The following is a 26,587-nucleotide window of genomic DNA, read 5'->3' on the forward strand; positions in this document are numbered from 1 at the left end:
GCCCATATCGTCATATGGTTTGGAGGACTTTCTGGAATATAATAACATAATTTAAAAAGCAATTGCAGGACTGTCAGGAGACAGTTCCATCTACCAATATATGACCAGGAAAAGAAGGTTATGTATTCCTGAAAAAAAAATATTGGCTGGTGCATTATTATTGGATTTAGAAAACTATTGATATATCAATTGGGCTAAATGTTTTGTAATAAAAATGTGTAACTGTATCCTGAAATGTAACCGGAACCTACATTTGAATTGCTTATATTTAAAAATAAAAAAGCAAGTATAAGTACATTTGCATTTCAGTAACTCTTGGGTTAAACTGTATTACTGATTACAACTGTGGTAAGCTAACTGGAAATTGTAATGGAATTCATTTTAATGTGGTCTACCCAACCATTTTCATTCCTCCAAGACTCTCCACACAACATTTGCCTTGAGCCTGTCATGTATAACGTAGAGCACTGGGTGAGTGGGACTGTCATGTCGTACATACTGAACAATGTTACTTTTGGCAGACCTGTCAGAAATGAACATCAACTGTGCTAGGTCTAGCAGTGAAATGGTGACACACACACACACACACACACACACACACACGCCTTGAGGAGAGGGAGAGGTTGGAGTGACCTAACCCCGGTCAGACAGAATTCTGAGGAAATGTTACACATTCCACGCTGCCTTTAACACACACACACACACACACACACACACACACACACACACACACACGCACACGCACACACGACAACATTTGCTTTACAACTGTGACATGAATCCAGCTTGTAGCCTCAAACATCCAAAAGCAGAAAATCATTGACCTGGAGCTCTCTTCTTTCCCTCCCTCCCACTTCTAACTCCATGCAACAAACCACACTGGAGCTACTACACTTCCTCCTCTTCCTTTCTACTCCTTCCAGTCATCCTCCCTCCCTTCCCTCTCCTTCTCTTCACTCCCTCCGCTGGAAAAAGTTCCTTCTGGTTTTTTAGCCTTAAAAGGGCAGAAGCAAACTGGATCCTGGCAGCCCTCCCATTCCCTGGGCTCTGGTTACAGACGGAGGGAGGACAGGACAGGGGAGGGTGAGGGGAGGGGAGGGAAGGGGAAGACAGAGGGGGGGTGGAGGGCCAAGAAAGAAAAGAGAAAAAAAAAAAAAAAAAAGCAGGGAAAAGTGCTGTGTGGGACATTTTTAAAGGCCGCACTGACAATAGCACCCACTGAGGATGGGCTGAGATATGTTACAGATTGACGAATACAATGAGAAGAGTGAAGTTTGAAGGGATAGGCGAAGAAAGAAAAATTTAGGCTAATGAGACTGAGGCTGAGGAGGTGAGAGGAGGACACAAGCATCGCAGAAAAATTATAAATGAGGGGGTTTAATGAACACCAGGAGGCTCAAATCAACTGTGTGTTTCCTGGAAACATCGGAGTACTATGATCAACCAGAAGAGCAGAGAGTTTGGGTCTGTGGGTAATTGATAGCTCTTGGGCTGGCAAAAATGATTCAGGTCTGGAAAAGTAGATCCCCCAACAGACTTGTTTCTGGCACGGGAACCCACATACCCATTCTGTGTCTGCTTGTAGGTAAAACCCTATAACATAATGACAGTAAGCACAGCACAAACAACTGGCAGCATCCTGTGCAGGTTTTTTTTTTTTTTAAGATACAAAAAAAAGAATGTTATTGCATTACAGGATATGGTGTCATTGCAGTTTATATGCAAAGGGCCAATTTATTTAAATATCTCATTAACAACTGCAGAACGTTGTGTGTAAGCTAAAGAATATGTTGCTTTGTGTCTGCTTGTTCAGTCTGAACATGAGGCATGGGGTGTTGAGGAATGTTTCCAACTCTGATGTAATGCAATAGCCTGAATACCAGTGTACTGAATGAGAGTGCGCACGCTGCTAATCCTCAGTATCCACTTGATCAGTCCCCTTTCGCCTGTGCAGACAGGAAGTTATGCGAACGATAATGAGCTGGCAGGAAGTGGTCCATTTTGACCAAACTGCTTGGCTCAACTCTCCGTTATCTCATGCAAACCTCCCTCTTTGCCCTTCGCCACCATCGCCACTCACTCACTTTTATCTCGTTTCTGAAACCGTAAGATTAAATTTGATGCTGTAGGATGACATCCCTAACCCAAGTAGGCAGTGGCGATACCCGGCCCTGATGCATACAGTGAGGCTATCGAAAAGTATGGTAACAATCGGAGATGTTGCCATACCATTTATACTGGCTCTGGTTGGGAGCAATATTATCATTAATGACCTGGACTGCTGTACAGCAACATTTAATATTAATATTATACAAGGTTTCTGTGTCAATGTGATGTGACTTGATCCGTCTGGAATTTCATTTCATTCACACTTACATAGATTGTGCTGAACAAGACAAGCAGTGAAGTGTAGATGGAGTTGGGATTTGAGTTCAGACGGGTGCATGGTTGCTTTTTCGCGGCCGCCACCCGGATTCGTTACTGCGATTCTTGCTTGATCTTGGGATTATCGCAAGAATCCGGCTGCCATGCAAGGTAAGCCACCGGCTGCCTCTGCTGATGTAGCCTACGCCTTTTTTAATCTTAGTACAAAGCTAAATAGAGCAGGCCGTAGCTGCTGGGTGGCAGCTACGTTGGGGTTCTGTATTTTTAATCTCTGGGTTCAAATGTGGCTCTTCTGAATTTCTTGAACAAAAACGAGTACAACTGAATATCATGTTCATTTGCAGATGGTATCTTCCAGAGAGAGAAGTCAGACAATCACTCAATCAAATGTATTTGTCACATGAAATTGAACTTTAAATCCTATCAGCTCCTTCAACTTATGCATGACACCCACTCAGCACAGGGTTTCCCCCCAGTGTTGGTGTCTGGTGACCCACCGGTCCTAGGTTGCCCCCCCCAACAGACCTAAGCCACTGGGAATTATCTTCTAAAGATGTTTTTTAAACTACAGTTACAGTGGGGCAGCTCGGTTGGAAACTTAGACGTAGTCCTATTTTCAAATCTCCAGTTAGCTTAATGTACGACCTTATGGAATTCGTCTCATAGCTTTTTTTTTTTTACATTCTCAATTTCTCGCATCCGTCCGTGATTCTGTTATCACAGAAACTATTGGGCTCTACAATAATGCTGCCATCAGTCTGGGACTGGCCCCAGACGGGCCCTCGTCGAAAAAAAGTTTTGTTACTACAGTCTTACTTGGTCTGGTATCTAACTATTTAATAATAGGTCATATTAGATAACTAATATAAGGGAGTTAGTATGCAAACTGGATTCCCCTTTTTGCTTGTGCTATTACTACATTACCTATTAGCGTGTCACAGAAGAAAATGTCTAGAAAGAGGGTGTGTTTTCTTCTTGTTTTACAGCATTGGAATGCTAACCTGTGACATGCTAACACATAGCCTAGCCGTTGCCTCGAGTATACAACGTAGAGCTGCAAAGATTAATCGATTAGTTGTCAACCCTCAAATTAATCAGCAACTATTTTGATAATCGATTAGTCGGTTTGAGTAATTTTTTAAGACAAAAGTAAAAAAAAAAAAAAAAAAAACTTGATACCAGCTTCTTAAATGTGAATATTGTTCTAGTTTCTTCTCTCCTCTGTGACAGTAAACTGAATTTCTTTGAGTTGTGGATAAAACTAGACATTTGAGGACGTCATCTCGGGCTTTTGGGAAACACCGATACACATTTTTCACCATTTTCAGACATTTTAGAGACCCAACATAATCAAACAATCGAGAAAAAAAATCTACAGATTCTATGAATCGACTATGAAAATAATCGTTAGTTGCAGCCCTAATAGAACGGTTATAATTTAAGCAAACCGACTCGGTTTTGTCACACAATAATATCTAAAGTTGGCTTACATTAGCCATCATAAGCTCCTGACCATACCTCACTAGGTAATAACATCAAAACCTCAGAGTACTGAAATGAGCCTACTGTAACGAGGTTTTATTGATTAGGAATTGCATTTTCCAATTGTAAGAGGAAGACAAGATTATCTCCTCTCGGAAGAGTTCAGCTCACTGAGATGAGCCCATTTCTCGTCCGCAGTGCTAGTTTTGCTAGAGCGCAAAAGATGACTTCTGCTAATAACACGTTCATCACATTATTGTATCAGTAATATTACACATTGCACTGCATTATGATTTAACGGTGTAACAGGAGGAGACAGCCCAGCTGTTGCCAAACAGGAGTCTGTCTCAACCTGCATGTCTCTGCTCCCAGGCAAAGACAGGGGGAGAAGCCAGGTACAAAGTTACACCACAGCTCTGATTGTTGCACATCGTGCCTGTAGATGACGGGAAGAGTTTGGCACAATTGCTGCCATCTAACTGTTTCGACAAACTCCACACAGGCTCAGTCAAGTACAGATAAAAAAGGGTTTTAAAAACTGGGCTGGGCGGGACATGGGTGTGACGAGCACAGTAGAATGTGCACAAAAAGCTGTCTGTAGACAAGATGAACTCACTAAACTCTTGATTTAAAGATTAGGTAAAGGTAAAAAAAAAAGAAATCCTATAAATAGCCAGACCCTTGCACATCACATGGAGAGTTTAAAGGGAAATAATGAGACATAATGGAGAGCTTAGCCTGTTTGAACAGTGCTACCATCAGTGTCTCTCCCCTTTTTTTTTTACTCCACTGCCAACTACAGGAGACGGCATCCATGCCAATCTTTAATTGCGTTCTTGGCCGACATGCAAGTTCTCCCCTGGATTTATAAGTAATCATGTGTGTGCTGCCGTGACCAGATCATGTGGGATTTAGTCAAAACTGCAGAAAGAGAGAATACCTATTGGGTAGAAACATCATTACAGTGAACACTTAACTGCAGTCTGTGCTGGGAAAGCGAGGCGAGCGAGTGTATACTGCAGGGTAGAGCTGAGTTTGTTAACTGTTGAAATTCTCTAACTTCACATGCTGCTGAAAGATCCAACATAGGCTACAACCGCGTTGCTAAAAAATTTGATTTTTAAGGAGGCGTTTTGAGACAGAAACGATCTCCGTCCACACAAGAGTTTTAGCTCCAGTAGCAGAACTAATCTCTGTTGATATTTACACGCCTGACAACGCAAATCACATGACCGTTCGCATACACTGGACATGTGCGTGCCGGTGTAAACAGGAAGCAGATTGTCTGACGTTACATTGCGGTTGAAAATCACGGCTGTATTGAAAAATGCTTGAAAATGCTTTGTAGAAAGAACAACAATGGCAAAAAGTAAGGCCAGGGACTTACTAGCTTGGTCCGACAACAAGGTTGAACGATTATTGAAAGGTATGTAAGCCTACCTAACTGATAAGACTGACTGACGCGCGTCATCGTTGCCAAAGGTCTCCGTTTCTGCCCGTCTAGACTACAACGCAACCCCGAAGTTTTCAAACCAAAACGGGGGCAGCAGTGTTTCCAAATGTCTCCGTTTTAGGAGCTCAAAATTTTTTTGGGGATTAGTGTGGAAGTGAAGCGTAAACGTAGCAAAACATATTTGTTTTTTAACCTAAATGTAATGGTATAAATGTAGCTATAGTTACTGCGGATCCATTGCAAATAATAACCCTAGTCTCAAATATTGCTAATGACAAATGGAGGGACCTTCGTTTGGTTTTGGGGATCAAAACCAACCCTGAGATGGCTTTCTTCCTATTGGACAGGTAGGCTCACAGTAATAATACATTTTATTTTTAGCAGTTTTGGTTCGATGTCCAGGATGCTTGCTCATGTATACGGAGTGCTAGCAAAAGGATGCAGATTGCAGTTTACTTAAACGTCCACCGGTGTCATTATTAACAAGGGTTTTCTAAGAATTGCACATAGTACCTTTAAAACTATAGTTTTGAGAAACTTGTTTATTTGCATTCTTGCCAAGAGTTCAATGAGAAGATAGGTGGCTGAATTTTTTCTTTAAGAATTTATCGAGCACAAATGCCAAACCATTTGCTGGTTCCAGATTCTCAAATCTGCTCTATAGCATTGTAAACTAGATCTGGAAAAACTTTAAGATGTCCCCTCGGGCTCTGTTAATTTTTGACAAGCTACTTTTTCCAGACATTTGATAGTATAAATGAGTAAACCATTTCTGATTGATGATTGTTATTTGCACCCCTAGTCCAGTTCCACACTCCCCTACTGTGACCATGTTTGCTTTTTGGGTGGAGAAAATTACTGGATTGTAATAGCTCATGGGTACTGTTGCATATCAATAATACTTATCTCTATTTTTTTTTTTTTTTAGCAGGATAAGAGAAAAGAGAAATGAAAGAGGTGTGGACATCAAGGATCCAAAAAAGTTGTTAAAATGTAAAAGAGAAGTGGTGAAAGAGAAGAGAAAGACAGCGAGAGCTTCAGAGCAAAGAAAGAGGGTGGGTCCCCATGCATCAGGCTGAGCAGGGATGGCAGTTTTGTAAGTTGTGGTAAGGGTTGCTGGCTGGGTGTGCCCATTTTCTACAGCGAAAAGAGGAAGTAAAAGAGGAGAGCGGGCTCCCCTCTCATCTTCAGATTAAGTGACTCAAGAGGAGCAGCTAGGATGAGGGTGAGTCAGCTGGAGGAACAGACAAGACAGTGCTGAGTAAGACGGCTCGTCGGTGCCTGGTACTGCGCCCTGAATATCTTACTGCCAACCACAGCGCTGACATACATAGGGCTGGCTACCAAACTAAAGACCGAATTGCCTCTAAAAGTATCGAGTTTTGAAAACGCCTCGTCATTCAATACCTAATGAGTAAATCTCATCAGCGTCAGTGAGCCAATGAAAATGCAGCATGCTTCTACCAAGATCTAATTAACATTTGTGATTGGCTGTCTAACATTACACGTCGTAGAGTGTAATGTTTCACTCTACATTACACAGAAACGGCTTACGTAGAAGGAGCTGAAACAAATACAAAGATCGCAAAGTGTAATGTTGTAATTTCTTTTTATTATAAAATTGGTATCCAAAAAAAAGGAATCATTTAGGAACCGGTATCAAAGTATTTTTGAACGATACCCCAGCCCTAGATATACACAATCTCTACTCTGATCCATCCACAGCAGCTCCACCTCTCCAGGTCTGCTGAGATGTAGGGGGGGTAATGGGGTACTACTGATTTTGATATGCGATTCAAACACTGCCACAACCTCACCTGTTGTCTGCAGCAGGAAGCAGTAACACGTGTGTGGAAACCATGAAGTGAGGCAGACATTCCCTCCCCCCCGGCAGGGGATGACAGGGAATCATTCATGTCTGATTCACACAGACTCAGTCACAAACCTCTTCCTTTTGATGCCAACCACAGACTCTCTGTTGATAAAGAATGTGTCTCAGAGAGAAGACAGCTGTCTGTTTTTGCTCCAGGTGTGGAGAGGGTGAAAAACATCTGACAGGACGAGTCATGTGATGCAATCTCAACGATGATTTGAATTAACAGTGAGATTAAATTTGGGTCCATACCCATTTAGGACCCTTGAGCCTCTTTGAGAGCAACTCATTCCCTGCAGTGAGGTGATCTATTCTGTATGGGGAGAGATGAACACAAGAAGGCTATATTGCAGCTCAGCAGAAAATGACTTTAATTCACTTGCAGTTTGACAAACAACTGAGCAGGTAATAGAGCTGGGCAATATATCGATATTATATCGATATTGTGATATGAGACTAGAGTTCGTCTTAGATTTTGGGTATCGTAATATGGCATAAGTGTTGTCTTTTCCTGGTTTTCAAGGCTGCATTACAGTAAATCCATGTCATTTTCTGAACTTACCAGACTGTTGTAACTGTTCTATTTTTTCCCTTTACCCACTCAGTCATTAAATCCACATTACTGATGATTATTTATCAAAAATCTCATTGTGTAAATATTTTGTGAAAGCACCAATACACTACAATATCGTTTCGGTATCGATATCGAGGTATTTGGTCAAAAATATGGTGATATTTAATTTTATCCATATCGCCCAGCCCTATGCCAGGTAAGCAGCTGCATGGAGGCAAAGCCCATTAAACCCAGTGTCACCGAGTGTGAGCCAAGTCCTGTCTAACACTGGAGACCCAGCCACAGCCCACTGCACGACATGAGTACAGACAATAGCCCTGTGTGTGTGTCTCTCTCTCTGGGCACATGTACAGGATCAGCTCTCCTATCCCACTAGGCCTGAATTACATCCTGGGCCACAATGTTTTGGCTCGGACGGGTCCAGCTCAGCTTAGCTCAGCTCAGGCAGCAGGGTGAACACAAGCCTGGGGCCTCTCTGCACAGTCAAACATACCCCCTCCTCCCAAAACAACCCACCTCAAATCTGGACAGCCAGAGACAAAGCACTGCACCCCTTGCCTGGACACCAGGGAAACGCCTGCTTTCTCACAAAAAAAAAAACGGGCAACTTATTTAACACTCCTTCACAGGAGAAAGCTGTGGACTCAAGTGTGTTTTCACCACTTTTTCTTTACAAGGTGACAGTTTTTTTTTCTTCTTTTTTTTTTTTTTTTTACTGGGCAGCAACATGCTCAACTTTATTCGACACTGCAGGCATGTCTACATGCACTGTTCTTTCCATGGCCATCTTCTATTGGAGACTATGATCCGATTTAGCTGCTGCTGCTGCTGCTGCTGCTTAGCCACCACTCAAGTTTATTTCTCCAAGATACAATCAAACACGTATGCACAAAACAGAAGCTTAGAAGAGAGGCCAGCTGAATGGAGATGGAAATGTGGGTAAAACCCCCCAAAAACGCACGTACAAATTCACTCATTCATTACTCGGCATTGACTCACCTATGGACACCAGCTTAATGCTCTCCTTGTCCAGGAACTCCAGGGCCACCGACACGTTCTCCAGCTGCATCTGGCGGAAGGTGGGCCTCTGGTTGTACTTTCTGAACATCTTCTTCTGGGACAGGACCTCCAGGAGCCCGATGAGCCGCAGCCCGTCGCTGAGGTCCGTCTGCAAGTTGCCGACCCTCTTGTTGACACATTTCAGGTGCTCGTTACACCAGCGGGTGAAGGTGTTCTGCTGGATCTTCTTCCACGGCGCATCCTCGGCCAGGTCCTTTTCCGTGGCGGGCATTTCTGCGTCCTTGTCCGTGGAGAGAGCGTTGGGAGCGGGCGCGGCGCTCTGGTGGAGCCGGGGGTGTGAACCACTCATTTTTATGGTCTCGGCTGTGTCTTGGTTCGCTGGCTTGTTTCCCTCTGGGTGGAGTCTGCTCAACTCTGGGTGGCCGCTCCCTCTTTCTCTCTCTCTCTCTCACTTTAGCTCGTCTGTGTCTGAGAGAAAAAGAAAAAAGAAAGGAGTGAACACGACTTATAGCCCGGAGATAGATATTTTTGCTAAGAAAAGTAGGCGGTTGTGGCACCGTTGAGCAGAAAAGGGAGTCGTTTTGGATCAAACTGAAAGCACACGTCAGCTCCAGTAATGACCCTACACTTTTTCATGTCCAGCACTCCCAACTTGAAAATAAACTGACTCACATTCGAAGTAAATCTTAAAATATGGCAGTCACTGATTTAAGACGACAGAGGGGGAAGTAGCCCAAGACATTTCCCACTAAATAACAACAGTAAAATTGTATTTTATTGGGCACTGGTCTCATAAGTCAGCCATTTGAGATAGAAATAGTACTAGAGATATAAATGGATGTTAGCCTCTTTGCTCATGACTGACCTCAATAGTTAAAGGTCCCATATCATGCTAATTTTCAGCTTCATACTTGTGTTTTGTGTTTCTACTGAACATGTTTACATGATTTAATGTTCAAAAAAACACTTTATTTTTCTAATACTGTCTCTGAATATACCTGTATTCACCCTCTGTCTGAAACGCTCCGTTTTAGCGTCTGTTTTTTTAAGCTAACCTGACATGCAAGATTGTTAACTTGTTTCCCAAACTTTTTGGGAGATGGCAAAAAAATAACTGGCAGGTGATTGGATGAACCATCTGTCTGTCACGTCTGCCGTTGTTGATTTGAACCATTTTGAACAAACAGTTGCAACCGCCACACACCTGAATCACGCCCGTAGCTGCCAGTAGCTCTTCACCAGACGCTGATTGGTACGGTGAGCGGGTAGTTCAGACACAAACGCATTAGGTTGGAGTCTGACTAGATGGATTTTTGTGTGATACGTGATCCCGCAATTCTCGCTTGATCTCGCGAGAATACAGCTGCCCTGCAAGGTACCATAATCTTTAAGCCCCCCTCCCGAAAAAGTCCAGTCTGCTCTGATTGGTCTGTGTTTCCGGGTTTTCTGCATCTGCGCTCCTTGAGTCTCTGCACTGTCACTGCAGCCAGGGAATGACTGTAACGGCACTGTAGCTGCACTTTCTACCTATATAGGCTAATATGGTTGTGACATCACAACCATACGGAAGTCCTGACGGCTCGTTTAAAGGCACAGTTTCTGAATACAGGCTGTGTGCATTTCTCTGTGGAGTTTTGATACTTTTACAGACTTTTTACTTTACAGTATAACCCTGACCTGCTTTATAATCAAAAATACATGGACATCACACTTTTTACAATATGGGACCTTTTTAGGATTTTCTGTACTTGTCTACCAGATAAGGAAGCTTCAGTGAAAAGACTTGAACAACATTACTTTCCAAAACACAAGACTCCCTCATTCTCAGCCCTGATGTACCGTAGGCTATCCCTGATTACTTGTGGACAGTCATATCGCTCCTCTTCATTCCTTACATCAGTTATTGCTGTGGCAGCTTTTGGAGTAAAAGGGGTTTGTTTTCTGAACTGGAGAAACAAAGTGACACTGCACCAGATGTATAGAGATGTAGGAGGACCAATGTTCAGGGCCCCTGTGAGTATAATGCGTATGTTCATGGGTTCCAGGCAGCAGAAAAATAAATATTTGAGATATCCAGAGGGATATGAGCACCAGTGTCTCCCAATAAGGTCACATAGTTGTGTTTGTTTGTGTCTGTTGGCCTGCATGCAGATTTGTTCAACTTTCCTTTTGTGTACTGTTGTTTGTGTCTGCAAGCGTGGACAGTGTGCTTATTTGCGCATACATTTTGTGTCGCCTACATTTCTGCCTTCATGTGTGTGTCCGTGTGATGTCATAGTGTGTGCAGCCTTATCTGTAAAGCGGTAACAGTGCGGATCAGCCAGACGGGGAGCGTCTAGACACCAGACTGTGTTTGTCTTCACTGTACTGACCAAATAGCCAGATGAGATCATACACAAGGAGTGCACTGTGTGATGTACTAATGACAGGCTGAGTGTTTTATAGCAGCAGACACTTTCTCAAAATGTAACAAGGGTAATGGTGGGTAGCTACATCTGGCATTTTTCTTAATTATTACTAAAAGCCCTTTGAGAATAGTTTTATCATTTGTGTTAAAAAAGCCACCTCTCCTCGGGTTTGCTCAGTGCATTAGAGATATATTTGGATTGTGTTTTCAGGTATGTCACAAATGTCCACCCATGCTCTGCTGTGCCACACTACATCCTGTAACGCCCTGCTGTGCCCTGCTATGACATGAACTACTACGACTACCATTGTAGTCACTGTTCCATTATCTTTACTAGTACTATTATTGCCACTGTTCATCACACCCCCGTCGGCAGACCCCAAGAGTCTGGGTCTGCCGAGGTTTCTTCCTAAAAGGGAGTTTTTCCTCGCCACTGTCGCAACAGCCACTTCTAATGCTTGCTCTTGGGGGAATTACTGGAATTGTTGGGTCTTTGTAAATTATAGAGTGTGGTCTAGACCTACTCTATCTGTAAAGTGTCTCGAGATAACTCTTGTTATGAATTGATACTATAAATAAAATTGAATTGAATTGAAAGTGGAGTCACAGTACTAAAAGGAGATAAAAAGGGGATGAGGTGACAAATATTAGAATCCAGATGTCTTGCATATGTTCCCACTTCAACAGAAAGACCCTAAGAAACATATTGTTGTAAAATAATTAAAAGGGCACTCAGCCATTTCTCATGATGAGCTCATGATCCGTTGTAGTGGCATTACTCAGCCTGTAAAAGGGACCTTTCTAATGTTTGTCTAAAGGTGTGCTTTCAACTCAAGTCATTTGCACAAATTTGACCCCTGGACTGTTAGTGATTATTTGACTGTTAGTGTTTGTTTGCCCAAAAGTCCAATTTTCGACATGTTGTGTAGGAACAAAATGTTTACATAAATCGGTCTGTATATTGTATAGATAGGATTAAAACTGAAAAGTTTTGTGTATGTAAGTGCTATGGATGTGGAGATTTCTGTCTCAGATTATGAGAAAAAAAGTCACTTTGAGAAAACGGCCTTTAAAGATATGTACATTTGTACAATTCTTTACCTTTTTTTATTGGAAACCGAAACAATATCTATTTAAATCCTGAGCATCCTATACCTTGTGTCATCATATCATATGTATGTTTTTTATTACATTTTGCAAAACTCCACAACACACACACACACAAGCTCATGTCTTTTGATTCATTTTCTTTCTTGGGAGGAACAGAACAGCAGTGGCTGTAAAGACAGAGGGAGAGATGTGACTCGGCAGCTTTTCTGACTAAACATGGAGCTCGGTGCCAGGAGCCACAGTGTGGCCAGGAGCCATCAAGAATGCATAGCCTTTTTGTGTGTGTTTGCTTCTGTGTGTTTGTGTGCGTCTGGTCAAGGGAGAATCTTAAGAATGCCCCTCACCCCAACCCTGGAGGCCCCGGCCACACGCGCGCACACACACACACACACACACACACACACACACACACATATATGCGCCAGCATGCTTTTACATTCACTGGGCCATTTAGAACAATAGAGCAATAGTTTTAGATAGTTTCAAGTAATTATGCTCTGGCCCCTTTAGGTGCGTAAATTTCCATCATTACATTTAGTCCCAACAGTTTACAGGCTTGGGGTATAATTAAAATGGAAAACTTATGACGACAGTTAATACTGATTGTGGCAGAGCAGGAAAGCAGGGCTGATTAACGGCAGCAGAATTCAGTGAAAATGTGAAGTGAGGCGCATGACAAACAGACAGCAAAAAAGCTGTGGTACAGACCAAAAGAAATGTTTTGAGGGATCATTCTTGGGTTACATTCATACTGAACTTCCGAAAGCACAATAAAGTGTTGCCTGGAAGTAAGTGAGAGCTGGGAAAACTGGTGACATATTCACTGCGGGGCGGCTTTTTGTTTCAGTGGAATTTGCCAAATAAACAGAAGACAATACATGGGGCGGAGACAGCGGGAGCAGATCCAAGACGCATTCAAACGTCTCAGGATCTGAAGACCAAGCTGAGCTCGCTGGCTTGTCATGTGGCTCCCTCTGGTGATTATCTGTGGTAATACATGTTCCAGTTTTCTTCTTTAAATTGGTCCCGCTGCTACTTTTTCTCTGCTCGCTGTTTTGGTAATCACGCACTTCTCATGTCCTCCTGGCACCTTTGCTTTCTAAATGTATCCAATTGTTATTTGTCTCTCTCCAAATTCTTCTCCCCTTTGTCTGTAATCTGGACTCATTCTGGACAACTTTGCAACTTTCATTGGACTAATTGAATGCTATAGTTATTATCACTCAGAGGTGTCAGACTGGGGGTGGGTGGGGGGGGAGGGGTGTTTGGGGGACTGAGTATCTAGGGCCCCTATGTGAGGAGGGCCCAAAAATACGCTAGAATGAATGGCTGTGGATGCGGGGAAGAGCCCATAGAGAATTACTTTCTACATGGCCCCGAATTTTGTGTTTTGCCCCATCCCTGACATGTTTTCATATGTCTTCATAATGGCTGATGTGTACACGTTCACATTTGCTTCAGTTTAGGGGAGCTTGTTATTTCAGGCCATATCGGGACATCTTAGTGGATTGGGGTTAAGGCACCTACCACATAACAAAAAAAAAAGGTCATTTGTACTTTCAATTGCCACTCGGACGTTTTGGGCAGGACACGCTTCCTCAGAGTCTTTCTCAGACCATCTCGTATGAGATGTGGTGTCCAAATTACCTTTATATATTATTATACACATTAAGGATCTAGCACACAGTCTTAAAAGTCTTCAAGGTCTTCTAAGTTTCAGTGTAAGTTGAGCACGTTAGGTCTTATTATTTTACATACCATCCAACCCCAACTTCCCCAGTTTGATTCATATAGGCTGTATATGAATGAATGAATGCCTTTATTGTCATTGCATGTTCACATACAATAAAAAGTCTTAAAAGAATTTCACTCCGCTCAAACACACACTCACATGCTCGCACATTAAGACAGAATAGCTGTTAAAAAAGGTCAAATATGATCAAATAAAGGGTTGTAAAAAGGATTGGATAGAGCACATATGCAGTAAGAGTTCAGTTCACGTACGACTGTGGGGTAAAAAGTGTTCCTCAGTCTGGAGGTGTGAGCTGAACAAAAATCCAAGGGTGAGCTGAATTAAAACCCATGTGCTGTTATTTCACATTTAGCTGACATGTTTTAGGCCTTTAGCCAAAGCTTACAACAAGTGCAACAGCAGCATAAGCTTCACTTCCTGGATTGCCAGAACTACAAGAAACCCAAAGGGTGGAGTACAAAGTTTAGGGCACTAGTGTTACATCCAGATATTTATCAGCAAGAATGAAGTCATGAGAAAGTAAGTACAGCCTGAAAAAGAAAGAGCTCATTTCAAATGCTGCCTTTTTTTTAAAAGTAATTGGTCATTTCTTATACTGCATTAATAATAATAATAATAATAATAATAATAATAATAATAATAATAATAATAATAATAATAATAATAATAATAACAATAATAATAATAATAATAACTCTTGTGTTGTCTTCTATTTGAACATGCATTGTCCTCCCGGTCAAAACTGAAAATCAACACTTTTTCTGGCATTTTCGTCTCTTTTTTTGACACTTTTGACGTTCTTTTCACTACCATGTATAAACACCACCAACACCAACTCATAACTAGTTTTACACTTATTACTTATTTTTTGAATTCATGGTCAATGAAAAAACTCATTTGTATGAAATTATACCTAATTGTTGAGTTAAAAAAGCAGAAATTATGAATTATTTGAGACTAACATTAAAGGAAGGATAACCACAGAAGGGTCAACGTTCAGGATACTGTTTCAAAACATTTCAGTTTTTTTCTTTTTCAAATGCAAAAAAAATTTAACAAATCACCCAAAATTCAATGAAAGTAGAGATCCGATCTTTTTGTTGTAATTGCGAAGGTAGTTCAAAAGAAACCCATATTTCTGACATAGACATTTAGACAACGGGTTAAATTTGACCTGAAGACAACACAAGGGTTAAAAATAATAATAATAATTATAATAATACATTTCATTTATGGGTAGCCTTTCTGGACACTCAAGGTCACCGTACAAGACAATAAAATAGTAATAATAATAATAATAGTAAAAAGAAACAGAACATTACTAAATACAGATGAGTGGTGATCATGTTGGATATGCCCGTGTGAAAAGATGTGTTTTCAAGTGGGCTTTTGAAAAGGGAAGGCGAGTTAATGCTGCAAATGTCTGGTGGGAGGGAATTCCTGAGACATTTCGTCACTTTTATTCTTGTATTTCATACTATTCTATTTGTTTTTATATTCTCGTTAACACGTTTTTAATTGTTTTTAACTGCCCTTTAATGTGTTATGCAAAGTGCTTTGAATTGCCTTGTTGCTGAAATGTGCCGTACAAATAAAGCTGCCTTGCCTACAGAGAAAAAGCAGTTGGATGATATGTGATGGTCACATTCCTATATATATTATTATATAAACTGCTAAATATGAATATCACCCATGCTGCAGAAGCTGTGGTGTACATATTAGACACAGTTAGATGAGTTCAGACAGGTAATTGTTGAGATGAATAGGGGTTTAACAGCCTCTCCTTGCAGCGATAACTGACTGCTGTTAGTACAGTACCAGCCTGCAATGCCACCAGCTTCTCACCATCACTAACCACACCCCATCTGTTGCAAGCAGAGCAGCAAAGGAAGTTAGAAGAAGACTGCATGCCACACCACTAACCACACGGCACACACACACACGCACAGAGAGAGTGGTGTGGAGAGAGAGCAAGTCAGAAGCACAGATTAGAGCATAGTTATGGCTTTTCCCTTAGTGGCAGTCTTGTTAAGTGAAAGTAGGTCAAGAAGTGTCATATAAGGACAGGTTTGGTCTGCATGTTTACATCTCACACTTTCTACGCCTCTTACTTTTCTCTTCATGGCTCTCTCTCTCTCTCTCATCACCTCTTTCTTATAAAGGTGTTGATGAAAATGAAATTTGAAACTTCTCCCCAACTTTTGGCCGGGCCTACACAGTCAGTAAACAATCTGAAAACACATTTTTCTCAACTGTGTTTTAGATGAAGGGTGTACGGGGAATGTTATGACCAAAGTATGAATCTATGCCAGAAAAGGTTGGGGAAAAAAAAAAAACTGGTTACATTCACTTTGAGAATTAAAGAGGCACATTCCAGTCTGTAAATCAGATTACCAAAAAGAAAGCAAAAGAGAGGAGCAACATTGGGTGACAGATGATTAGGATTTTGGTGTGCTTATATCATCACTACGTCCACTTGTTGTTTGACCGGGGGATAACCCTGATGCGATTTCAAACCCCTCCTTCTCCTGAATTATGGACAAAACGTAATTTGGGCTTTGGAAAACACTGATCGACACTTTTTTTTTTTTTTTTTTTTTTTTTCTGACATTGTATACACCAAAGACCTAATCGATTAAATAACTGACCGATTAGTCGACAAGGAAAATAAGCCCTTAGTTGCAGCCCTAGTTCTCTTTAATCTATACTTTCATCATGCAGTTCACAAACTACCAATCATGTGGCACTGTGCCACATATATACTTATTGAAGGGGGGGGGGACTCAACATGAAAACCTACTTCAGCCTCTCATTTGATTAATCAGAAATATGTCATATAGTACATAGAGTAAAAAATAAAATATTGATAAATGGGAGAATGTGAGGTTCTAAAGTCTCTGTTTATTCTCCTCGGTATGACTTACAGCCTTAACAGTGAAAGGAAGTTTTTTTTTATGAGTAAAGCCCTGCAGTGACATATGTTCAAACTTTTTGAACATGGACCAAGTGGCTCGCCAGTGGAGGGCGCAAGCGGCCACCACTTGACCCCCCGCCGGTAAAAAGCTCCAGTGCAGTCAGTGTATTACCTTATTTGGTGCGGAGCCCCTAATTGTAACACCGGAGAGATGCTTCAGTCCCGAGGAGCGTGCTCGTGCCCATAAACAAACTGTAAGTGTAGGAATGAGGGGAGCTGGATGGATGAGCTCCGGCGCTTTACATCCAGCTGTACATCATCCAGCTGTGGCCACCGCGGTGTCACACTGCCAGCATCTCTGACTATATGCACCGAAATATGTGTGATATCCATACATCGCCTGTGTAAACCAGCGTCAAAGCTTAACGTGTGCGTAATCGCATACATGCTGCATTGGAAACGTCCGTGCGTAATGTGTGCCATACATAGCCATACGTGACAGACAACTTTAAGACACACATTCAGAAGATTTTAGAGAGGAGAAGTCATTTGAGAGAAAATCTCCCACAGTGAGCAGTAACGCGGCATCACTCTCTCGCTCACACACACACACACACACACACACACACACACACACACACACACACACACACACACACACACACACACACACACACACACACACAGGTCTACAGCGGGACTAAACTTACATGTGTATAGTCGGATGGGATCTCCGGTCCGCTCAGTCAGTGCGCGCAGCAGCTTGCAGTTCCTCTGGTCACAGAGGGTGTGTTAGTGTGTGGCCTGTGTGTATGTGTGTGCTGCACTGAGGTCCCGGACCTCCCTCCCCACGCGCAGTCCCGTCGGGGGGAAATGGGTGTATTGGTTGTGCCGGGTGGCGTAAAGGGAAAAAAAAGAGATAGTCCCTCCGCTCTTTCGCTCTTTTCTACCTCTGCTTCTCCTCTGTCTCCTCTGGGCTCTCTCTCTCTTTCTGCCTGTCCTCCCACCGCGAGAGCCTTAATTGGTAAACGGGTACGGCGAAAGAGGTGATGGGGGTGTGCCTCTCTCTCATTCTCTCTCTCTCTCTGTCTCTCTCTCTCTCTCTCTCTCTCTAACTCTCTCGCTCTCTTTCTGCTCTGTGCCTCTTTTTCTTTTCTTTTTTTTTTACATGACGTCATGACCGCGCCTTTGGGATGATGTGACCGGCCCGAGCAGAGCACCTATCTCTCCCATCTTCTTTTTATGTTACCCTGGGGTGTGTGTTTGTGTGTGTGTGTGTGTGTGTGTGTGTGTGTGTGTGTGTGTGTGTGTGTGTGTGTGTGTGTGTGTGTGTGTGAGAGAGAGAGAGTTGAGGGGAAAAAGAGAGAAGGGGTATATGACCTCACACCTCTCTCTGTCCTCTCTTTCCTGTTATCTGTTATTGTTCAGACAGACTAGTGATGAAATAAGTTATGTTATGTAGAGGGTGAGAGGAGAGGGCGGTTGGGAAGTGTGTGTGTGTGTGTGTGTGTGTGTGTGTGAGAGAGAGAGAGAGAGAGAGCGAAAGAGAGAGGGAGAGGGAGAAAGAGAAATATGGATTATGTGTGTGTGTGTGTGCATGTGTGTGTGTGTGTGTGTGTGTGTGTGTGTGTGTGTGTGTGTGTGTGTGTGTGTGTGTGTGTGTGTGTGTGTGTGCGTGCGCGCTCTCCAGCTGAGCATTGGCTCAGGAAACAAGAATGTTCAGCCTCTGCTTTGCCCTTTTGCTCACAGTTCAGCAGTCTGATGGGAGGACGGAGGGATGAAAGGGGGAGGCTGTGGGAGAGGGGGAGGCTGTGGGGGAGGTGGAGGGCGAGGGGATGGGGAGTTTAAAGTTAGAGTGGAGGAGAATGAAGACAGATTACAGATCGAAGAAGACATTAAGAAAATCTTTTGGAAAAAAAACACATTTATATTTCTGCCTTTTTGCAGGCACAAAGCAGGCAACAAAGTATCCTATTTTCTATTTAACATTTCTCAATTCACTTTTCATGTTTCTGTGAGTGTAATGTGATGTTATTATTCTGTGATTAACATCACAGAATAATAACATCACAAATGAATTGGAAAACTGCCTGCACTTTCTTGCTGGGTGTTGGATGAGACTCATTGACTCCCTAGTAATATGTAGAGATAGTGGTATAGGCCAATGTTCTAACATTGGACAGAACCAGACTAGCTAATTCCCCTGTTTCCCAGTTAGCTTTAGGCTAAACTTATGATAACCTAGTTTTAGTTTCAAATAAGGCAAAATCAGTCCTTTGTCAGCCATTTTCGGCATATCTCCTGACGATGACCTTCCTGTTGCACTAAGGCGGGCCCTGGCCTTCACATCTCTGCTTGCCCGGAGACTGATCTTGCTCAACTGGAGGCTCACCCGCCCACCCCCACACACACACACCCGTTGGATAAAAGAGGTGCTCGACAATTTGAAGCATGGGAAGCTCAGATCTTCTTTGAAAGGCTCTATCTCGACATTCCTAGAGACATGGAACCCTTTCCTAGAACTCGTTGACTCCCTCAGCTTGTCTCCTGACTTGGAGGACTGAGCTCCTTCTGGTCTGCCCTCTATCTCTTTGATTTTGTCTACCTTGGCCCTTTGTTCCCAGGGCCATCCGAGTCTTCAATACCACACAAAGGGGGAGGGGAGAAATGGACTTTTCAGCATGAGCCTGTCTCTCTCAGCCCCTACCACTATTATATCACTTTGTCTGCTGTACAACTGTCTTATAGGCTGTATTAGCCCTCCTACACAATCTGGACTGTGGTCATAACATCTACATCTTATAACTTATTCCCTGTTATATATTGTTCTTATTCTTATTCAATCAGTCAGTTAATTCTTATGTTATCTTAGTTATTCTTATGTATAGTATGTGTGATATATGCATGTATATGTGTTTGTTGTGTTATGGTTGTCTAAGCTACTGGATGCCTAAAATTTCCTTAAATAATAGGGATAAATAAAGTATCTATCTATCTATCTATCTGTCTATCTATCTATCTATCTATCTATCTATCTATCTATCTATCTATCTATCTATCTATCTATCTATCTATCTATCTATCTATCTATCTATCTACCTTTTTTACTTTCATCTTTTGGACGTTGTGTGTCCTTACTGGTGTGTGTCCATCAGTGTGCATGGGTCTGTGTTGTTTGTCCCCCGTCTGTTTTGGACCTGAACTGGGCTTGGTTTGCAGGTGGGGAGGGGACTGGAGGGGAAGTGACATACTGTTTTAACTATGCTTTGTTCACTTTGGCCTATGTTGTATGTCATTTAGTGTTCACATTTAAATCACGAGAGTAAGGCTAACCCTCGACCTTCTCTTCTAACTCGCGACAACCAATCAATTACGTTAATAAACCTGTCTGTTTCAGGCTGTTTAAGTTCTGAATCCAACTCAAACTGATTCAAATAAACATGTCAGCCATGCATTCAGCAGAGACTCGGGGGAGTCACTGCGTAGTCCCGCAGTAACCCTTATAAAACCTCTGTTGTTGTTACAGATTAAAGAAACAAGATATAAGATACAATCATTTCCTAACCTTAACCTCTCATAAACCCTTTACACACAGAAATGACTGTGTATAGTGAGTAGCAACTGCCCCTTGTCAGACCCATAGACTGTGAGAAAATGATTATATTCATTCTACTGTCAGACCAGTGACACTTAGCATAATCAGGCAGGAACTTAATATTCTTAATATATATGAATAGACTTTATCCTGCACCATGTCAATATAACGTGCAATAAAGGTGCATTTACTGATCTTATATAAAGTAACTTGCTTATGTAGTTGAAAAACTGCTCAATAACTAAAGTATCAGCAGCTACGGTAAGGACTGTACTGTGTCCATGTTTCATCAGACAGTTTTTGCCATATTTATGCTCAAATGTTTGTCAAAGGAAAAAAAAAACTTGATACACTTTAAAAGAATATTGTACAATTGTAGTAAACGATTAAATTTTCATAGCCAGGGTGTTAAATGGACCAGGTTTTTTTTTTTTTTTTTACCCTTTTACATGCTTAAAATCAAATGTTTTTCACCTGTTTAAACAGTGTGATTACATCAAGCCTTTGTGAAAAGTATATATTCTATTTCTCTAACACCACAGGAGCTTTACTACCTAATTTAAAAATGACAAAAACCCACCGTAAAAATAAAGCACTTTATTTATAGTTAAAGGTCCAGTGTGTAACATGTTTAATTGTTCATTCTCAAAATCTGTGTTGCCCTTTCACAAACTTGTCCTTTTTCATGAATATTTACCACCACCATCAATTCCAAGTATTCCTTTTGGCTTGACATTTTACATTTACGTTTGCATGAACTGGGGTAGACGCTCCATATTCATGCACCATCTTGAAATACGTTAGCCGGTAAGGGACATACAGGACATACTGCTCCGCCTTTCATCACATGATAAACTCACAGGTGCTGCTGACGCTGCTAATGGGTATCGTAGCTTCCCGGCCCCGGCAAGTTTGAAGAAGGAAACTTGGAGGACCACACGTATTCAAAATCCAAATTTCAGGAACAGGAGTCTTCTTCTTTGCCCAGAAAAAGAAAAGGAGATTGAAAAGAGCAAGAGACCGGCTTTTTGAAGCGTGAAGGTAGAAACTTACTTTGGACTGCGTGGCGTGAGAGAGTTCCTACACATTGGACCTTTAATGAAATGGAAATATAAATTGGGTATATACTGTAAAGTATAATGCACAGAGCAGCAATTTTAACGTTGATGTAAACTGTCCAGATCATGTTTATCTGTGTTTTTTGCCCCTAACGGTGCCTTCCAGGCAGCGCTGCCTGGAAGGCACCTTTGGGAGGCACCTTTGGGAGGCACTGGTTATGGTTATGGTTATGGTTAGGATTAGGGTTAGGGTTAGGGTTAAGGTTAACCCCTTGACACCTGAATTTATTCACAATTATATAAACAAAATATTATGTGTGTTTCTGGCTCCAAGCTGATGCTAAATTAAGTTGAGATTGTTAATTTGTCTATAGCATATGGAATAGATATAAATTTAGGTATGATGCAAATTAGCGACAACAGGCATTATGGTAAAATTCTTTACAAAATGGTAAAATTAATAAAACACATAGTAGATTTCATTCATGTCACAAAGTTGTTAGAACTTCTAAACTGTAAATGACAAATACATGGATCTTGACAACGGCAAGAAAGAAAACACTCTCCTACTCCCTAACATTGACAGTAGTTTCTTTAGGGTTAGGGGTAGGGTTAGGTGTAGGGGTAGGATTAGGTGTAGGGGTAGGGTTAGGGTTAGGGGTTAGGGTTAATTTCGCTTCCGTGAACCGGATGTATCTCCCACTCCGACCGGTCCAACGAGAAACCAGCGCATGCAAAAGGTTCCTAGGTATATATCTCATGTAAACAAAGCGGCATTGGAGGGAATACACACGCTATCTCGCCTGCAGTCGGAATGGAAGGGGTTTGATGCAAATTAGCGACAGTCGGCGTTAAGGGGTTAAGGTTAGGTTAGGTGCCTTGAAGGCAACGGTCGCAGCGCTGACTGGAAGGAGCAGTTGGGGGCAAAAAACACCATGGAAAGGGTTTCCTGTGTACTGAAGTTGTGTCCGCTGGTAATGTAGGCTCTCAGGTCACAGTGGGCATCCTAACACGTCTTCCTGTGGATACTGAGACATTTCCTGACGCTGCTGGCCACTGTGTTGTCTTCAGACCAGCGCTCTACTGATGCATGACTCATGCTCAGCCATAACTTCCTCCTCTGAGCAACCTAGCCACCGGGTGCACACTATGTTGCCAAGCAAAGGAATTATTGTTTTTCGAAAGTACTTACGTTTGACCAATTGTTTTTCACGTGTATCTTCAGGGCACGTCTATCAAGTAAATGTACGTTCACACAATCCAGCAGTAACGTACAGTATGCACACACACATACCGGCGAGGATCACGGAGCAGAGGGTGTAAAGAGATGTAACAGCAAAGGCCATGGTTCTACTCGCCTTGTCAATGCGACTTCTGTGATCAAATTTCTCCTTCTCAGATTTCTAGCATGTACCCATAGTTCTTTGGATGGGAAGGGAGGCTGAAGCCTGGAGCGAACACAGATGACAGTGGAGTGGAGGAGGCAGGGAGATCTTTTTTTCATCCCCTCTGTCTATGTATATCTGTATCTCTGTGTGTGTGTGTGTGTGTGTGTGTGTGTGTGTGTACTAATAAGAGCCAGATGTTGCCGCTGTGGTTGTAAACTCGTCCAGTCGGTCAGTGACATCATCTGTATGCAGCTTGTTGAAGTTACATCACCAGAGGCTTCCTTGTAGGGGTAAACACGCAAACAAACACACACACACACACACACACACACACGCACACACACACACACACACACACACACACACACACACACACACACACACACACACACACACACACACGCACACGCACACACACACACACACACACACACACACACACACACACACACACACACACACACACACACACACACACACACATATTCATGTAATTGTGTGGAGGACATATAAAGCAGAACAAACAAACATTATTGTCAGGGGTTAAAGTGGGCCAGAATGAACTGAAACTGCGTTTCCCGGGACCTTCGGTTAATAAGTAAATTAATCTGAGAATCCCGTTGGAGATGTCAAGTGAATAGCACCTCGATTCTACTGTACATATACTTTGGAAAGATTTCTTATCGCCAAACAAGCAGGTGCAAAGGTAAGGCAGAGTGATTGAAAACAGACTGATGCTTACATCGTGACAAATAGTAGGAGACAGAGCCTTATTGTGCAACGTTGGATGTAAAAGGCAGAGACAGAGTGATAGTTTCAGAGAAAGTAGTTAAAAATCAGGGAGTCAGGGCCCAGCTGACAGCCTCATAACAAAGCTTCTCTCTGGTGGCACTAAAGTGGTAAATTGTTTAACTGTTCCCTGTGCCCTCACTTTCTGCCTCTCCTTCACACACACTAAACACACCCACAAGCAGAGACACGAGGCCTGAGCACTTAGATTAGACCTATAAACAGAACATTAAACCCCACTTGCAGGTAATTCAACAAATATGCCTCCTTGGCATTCCTTGATCTCTCATCCCTTAATCCCCCCCATCTGACGCAAACTCAAAGGCGCTCACACATGCACATAAAAGTGGCTCCCATATGACAAAGTAGAGTAATTATGGAAAAACGTTTCTCATTAAATGGAATGGAGTCCATATTTAGACATGTCAAATATAGAGTGGCTTTTATGACCAGCTGAGGCTGACAAATCAGTTACACAGAAACACATTTGAAGAAAAGAGGGCTTAGGGGCTGAGGGGCTAAGGGGGCTGAGGGGCTGAGAGACAGCCACAGTACACAGGTCCAAAATGAGGTGACAGTGAGCCAATAATATGATGTGAATAATAATGACGTGACAGTAACTCTTCATTCTCAAAGATTGGTACCACTTTTTAAATAAGGCACCCTTTATCAGCCCTTTATACGAGGTTTATAATTGTAACCAATGGCCATATTATTATTGTTTTTTCAATCCTCTAGTAATGCGTTATGGACACATTATAAGTCATTTATAAGAACAACCTTTAGATTGCCAGACTGAATTGATGGATTAAAAAAAAAAAAATTATTATTAATGACATGCTGACATTTATAACTTCATGGCTCATTTGAAATAAGAAACATTTGAATATTTATCAGCAGATTACAAACATTTATAACTAAACTGAACCCTAAGCTGCCAAAGGAACTTCACACAACCTGGCAATACAAAGGCTGTTCTTATTAATGACTTATAACTGAGCTACAAAGCATTTGTAAATTATTTATAAACCGTTAATAAAGCAATTAGTTACAGCTTAAAAACATATAGACAGATAGATAGATAGATAGATAGATAGATAGATAGATAGATAGATAGATAGATAGATAGATAGACAGATAGATAGATAGAGAGACAGACAGACATACAGACAGACAGACAGATAGATAGACAGTAATTGATCCCAAATTGGGAAATGTCAGTGCTACAGCAGCAAATTATCAGACACACAGCACACATCCAGTATGATTACATAAGTCCTTTTGCTCAGCCATGTTAAAGCTGGATATGAACATGGGTCATTTTGAATACAATTGGACACATTTTTCTCATCAGAACTGAAGTCAGCGTGACACTTAAAATCAACACACAACACAAACAAACACAAAATGAACTGTGCAAAGCAGAGATGAACATTTACAATGAACACTTTTGCAATTTTGCACAAGCAACAAGACAGCAAACACAGCCGGACTAATCCAGAACAAGAGCTCATTGTCATTACAGCACAAACCTCCACTTCAAAACCTCCCTCACCTGCACATACACTCCTTCAACGCACTTAATATGTGGTAGGAACTCTCACCACAAGCACAGCAAACTATACTCGGAGGTTTTGAAGTCATAAATCACAGTCCGGCAGAACACAGTAATCGCACTGACTCAGTGAGCAGCAGACTCTGATGTCTGCCGCAGGGTGAGTCACACACACACACACACACACACACACACACACACACACACACACACACACACACACACACACACACACACAGGACGTCAGAACTTCAGGAATAATGAAATGTTTGCATGGGTATTGTGTGTGTGTGTGTGTGCTGGTGGATGTGCATATGAGTACATTATGTGTTTGTGTATGTGTTCTCGTTTAACTACATTCGTGGGGTCCAAAAAACGGGAATACACTATACTTGTGGGGTCCCGACAGCTTTGTGGGGCCAAAATACAGGACCCCACAAGGTTAAAGGGCTGTTTGAGGGTTAAGACTTGGTTGTAGGATTAGGGATAGAATTGGGTTATGGTTAGGGTGAGGGTAAGGGTTAAGGTTAGGCATTTAGTTGTAATGGTTAAGGTTAGTGTAAGGGTTAAGGTTAGGCATTTAGTTGTGATGGTTAAGGTTAGGGTAAGGGGCTAGGGAATGCATTATGTCAATGAGGGCTCCCCACAAAGATAGTGAAACACACTGTGTGTGTGTGTGTGTGTGTGTGTGTGTGTGTGTGTGTGTGTGTGTGTGTGTTGTGTTGTAGTGCCCATGCATATGTGCTGTATGTCAATATCTCTTGCAGGGGTTTCCTTCTGGGACAGCCTCTACATGTACATATGTAGAGGTGTGTGTGTGTGTGTGTGTGTGTGTGTGTGTGTGTGTGTGTGTGTGTGTGTGTGAGTGTTTGTGCTCTGGTGTAAAGTGTTATCAGGCTAAGAGGTAATCAGGCTAAACGTTATGTGGTAATCTGCAGCCTGGAGATGTATGAATCATTCAGTGCATATTATGAGAACATCCTGCAAAGAGAGAAAACAAGTTACCCTAAATCTGGAGATGTGGTCAGGATTACCCTTTGTCTGTTGCTTCCAAAACGCATCAAACACCCTTCAATCTGAGCCAAAGAAATGTCAAGCCTAAACCGTGAAAAATGCATATTATGTTTTTCAGGTACCATTGTCTGAATTTCTGTCATTTGTTTTCTCGTGAAATAGTGGATATTTTCGCCTCTTCTGCTAAAATGTTTTCAAATAAGACATGTCCAAGATG

General features: G+C 42.0%; 1 protein-coding gene across 3 annotated transcripts in view; it reads right to left on the reverse strand.

Moving 5' to 3' along the window:
* The window catches only part of flna (filamin A, alpha (actin binding protein 280)), a 77,003-nt gene extending 58,990 nt beyond the window's left edge, over positions 1–18,013 (reverse strand). For all 3 annotated transcript variants that reach the window (XM_028583926.1, XM_028583928.1, XM_028583925.1), the window contains exons 1-2: positions 17,682–18,013; positions 8,767–9,255 (exon numbers count right to left, since the gene is read on the reverse strand). In XM_028583926.1, coding sequence (XP_028439727.1) covers positions 8,767–9,136 — 370 coding nt within the window. In that variant the 5' untranslated portion in view covers positions 9,137–9,255; positions 17,682–18,013. The remainder of the gene's footprint in view (positions 1–8,766; positions 9,256–17,681) is intronic.
* Between the last annotated feature and the right edge of the window lie 8,574 nt (positions 18,014–26,587).

Source organism: Perca flavescens, chromosome 7 (assembly GCF_004354835.1).
Source record: "Perca flavescens isolate YP-PL-M2 chromosome 7, PFLA_1.0, whole genome shotgun sequence".
Classification (NCBI taxonomy): domain Eukaryota; kingdom Metazoa; phylum Chordata; class Actinopteri; order Perciformes; family Percidae; genus Perca; species Perca flavescens.